This window comes from Ursus maritimus, unplaced genomic scaffold, assembly GCF_017311325.1.
Source record: "Ursus maritimus isolate PB19 unplaced genomic scaffold, ASM1731132v1 scaffold_2, whole genome shotgun sequence".
Taxonomy (NCBI): domain Eukaryota; kingdom Metazoa; phylum Chordata; class Mammalia; order Carnivora; family Ursidae; genus Ursus; species Ursus maritimus.
Genome location: NW_024424452.1, coordinates 39,339,538 through 39,342,323, shown reverse-complemented (window position 1 = coordinate 39,342,323; position 2,786 = coordinate 39,339,538). Strand labels below are relative to the sequence as shown.

The 2,786-nt window shown below is 53.0% G+C and overlaps 1 protein-coding gene across 1 annotated transcript in view; it reads left to right on the top strand.

Annotated features, from left to right (window-relative positions):
- S100A7 (S100 calcium binding protein A7) overlaps window positions 1–2,224 on the top strand; it is a 3,024-nt gene extending 800 nt beyond the window's left edge. Inside the window, exons 1-2 of the mRNA XM_008696673.2 lie at window positions 1–915; window positions 1,997–2,224. The exon at window positions 1–915 is cut by the window's left edge and continues 800 nt beyond it. Coding sequence (XP_008694895.2) covers window positions 775–915; window positions 1,997–2,161 — 306 coding nt within the window. The 5' untranslated portion in view covers window positions 1–774 and the 3' untranslated portion in view covers window positions 2,162–2,224. The remainder of the gene's footprint in view (window positions 916–1,996) is intronic.
- The last annotated feature ends 562 nt before the right edge of the window (window positions 2,225–2,786 follow it).

The following is a 2,786-nucleotide window of genomic DNA, read 5'->3' as shown; positions in this document are numbered from 1 at the left end:
TTATTTAAACATGGTCTAACCTTGGAGGTCCAGACAGCAGCAAGGTCAAAGGGCAGGTCATCCTCAACAACAGATGATCTCCAGGAGCCCACCTCCTCCCATTCCACCTAAGAACCACCAGGGCAGGTCTTTCTGTGTATTTTAAATCTGAGGCTGACTCTGTTCCATAGTCCCTCTTTCTTGCTCCCAGGGATGGTCCAGGAAAACCTCCACTGGGGCTCAGGACAGTGCTGTGTTCCTCTGCTCACACTCATGCCCTGGAGCCCCCACAGCCCATTTCATGCAGGTCATGGTGGGCCTCCAGGGGGTCTTATTCCCAAAGCAGCCCAGGAGGGTCCAAGACAGATCAACAGTGACACGGTTCTCCCCCATGACTCTCACCCCGATGTTGATGCTGGAGGAGATGCATTTGGTGCTGTTTGAAGTGTGAGGTCACCCAAATGCTGTGTTTGGCTCAGGGCACCACCCTTCTAGGTGGTTGACCCCTGCCTCCCTGCTTCCCCAGTCTGTGGCTCTACCCACAACTGGACTTCTGTGTTCTCCTTCATCTCCTCTTGGACCCTGACCTGTGTGGCCCAGCCCCAAACATGGTCTCACCCTCCTTTTGAGCCACGTGTCCCACCACATAGAGAAATAGTTTCTTCTGCTCCACCTGGGCCTTCTTCACTTTCTCCCCAGTTCCCATCCCATCATCCTAAACAGAGAGACCCTCCTCACCCGGGGAAGGAAAAAAGAGTCAGATTCTTTCTTTCCGGCAGCTTTTCGAAAGCCAAGATGAGCAGCACACGAGCTGAGAAGTTCGTGGTGGGCATCCTCGAGCTGTTTCACAATGACACCAGGCACCATGACACCACGGACAAGCCGGCATTGCTGAAGACGCTCCAGGAGGATTTCCCCAAGTTCCTCAGCGCCTGTGTGAGTCGGGGTCTGGCTTGTCTGGGGCAGGGAGAGGCCTTAATATGTGTGTGGAGGGGCTGCGATGGGCGGGCAAGTCCCGTGGGTTCTGACATATTCGAGGACTCTTGTTTTGCTTTTTGTTTTTGGATGATCTTGAGCCTGATTCTGCCTTGTTGATCGCTCCCTTCCAGCCCCAGACAGGGCCACCCTTTGGGGAGACAAAGCATGTAGGACAAGGTGTCTGGAGCTTGGGCTCAGAAGCCCTGGACTCCTGTCCTGCCACTGGGGCTTCCCTGCTGCGTGACTCCGGACGAGTTACACACGCTCTGATATTCCCTTTCTTCCCATCTAAAGAGGGTATGATAGACTTTCCTTTTCTTGGCTAGTGTGAGAATAAATGAGATTATGTAAGTGGAAATAATTTAAAAATAGCAACATGTGGTATAGATACGAAGGGTTCCCAACAGATGATCAGTTGAACTACTGTGATTTCAGGGGTAGCCGATAGTCCTTCCGGTAAACATAATTCCTTCCTCCAGCGGACTCATTCTTCTGGTTAGGGTGGAGCCTCATCACGATGGAACTCAGTGGAAATCATAACTTTGTTGACATGAGCATAACCCTTTACATTAGGCTAAGTTTATTCTACACAGGGTTTTATCGTGCTATTAGAACGCGGGGAACTTAGGAACAAAATGTAGCAGACAGCTGGGCCCTGAGGGAAGGGAACCCAGAACTTCCAAGTTTGGGTGGGAAAGGAGTCGAATGGGGGGAGAGTAGAAGCATAAGGAAACAAAGGTCAGCCTGCCCTGGGCCCTGGAGGAGAGTGCGGACAGTGGGGGGTCTGGGGCTGATGAAGGTCCCCTCGCCCCCTCACCAGTGTCGCTAGTGGCACAGACTGCTCAGAATCCCAGTGATGCCCACTGGGGGTTTCTCATCCAGGGGTCTCCAGGGAACAGCCCCAGGATCGTGGCTCTGCTTACAGTGCTCCTGTCCCCCACATGCTCTTGCCAGGTCCCCACTACAGGGCGCCTCTTTTCCTCTAGCCCAAATCTCATGTGTGACGGGATTTGTCTTGTTTGTATTTTCCTCCCCACAGGACAAAAAGGGCACAGCTTACTGGGCCAATATCTTTGAGAAAAAGGGCAAGAATGGGGATAAGAAGATTGAGTTTTCCAAGTTTTTATCCTTGCTGGGGGAAATAACCATGGACTTCCACAAACAGAGCCACGGAGCAGCCTCCTGTTCTACGGGAAGCCAGTGACCAGTCCTGCCTGAGGCCTCCAGAGACCCCAAGAAACAATAAAGTGCCCGTTTCCACCAGAAACTTGCATTCCTTTCTCCTTTTCTCTGACAGTGAGTATCTTAGAGTAGGCAACTGTCGGTTACCTGCTTTGTAGATTTCGCACCTGAGTTTCTCTGCAGCAGATGCCTAGTCCCAGAGCGCTCCCCCCAGTGCCCTGAGACCTGCTTGGGTCACCCTTTCTGTTGGATCTCGAGGTTCACGTGTGCCTCCCTGCTCTGGAACCAGGTGTTCTGCTCAGCTTGTTGAGAGTGCAGACTGCAACTCCTGCTTGTTCTCTAGACCGAGAGATGGACAGCAGGGGCCTGAGCACTAGACCTCTCTGCTGTGGCCGGAGCCCTGCCATGTGCCCTTGCTCCTGTGTCTGCATGTTTGGGTCAGTGTGAGCAGACACTGTCATCTTGCTCTCAGATGCGGTCTGCTAAGTGCTGCACATCCAGCTGGGTGCTGGGGACGCACAGGAGGGCTACTGGGCGTCCTCGTAACACACATGAAACTAGTAACAAGTCTACTGGGTTCAGGTCTATATGTCGGGTTGTCACTGATGCGTTGGGCAACAGTCACGCGCCAGAGGAAGGGGCAGGCA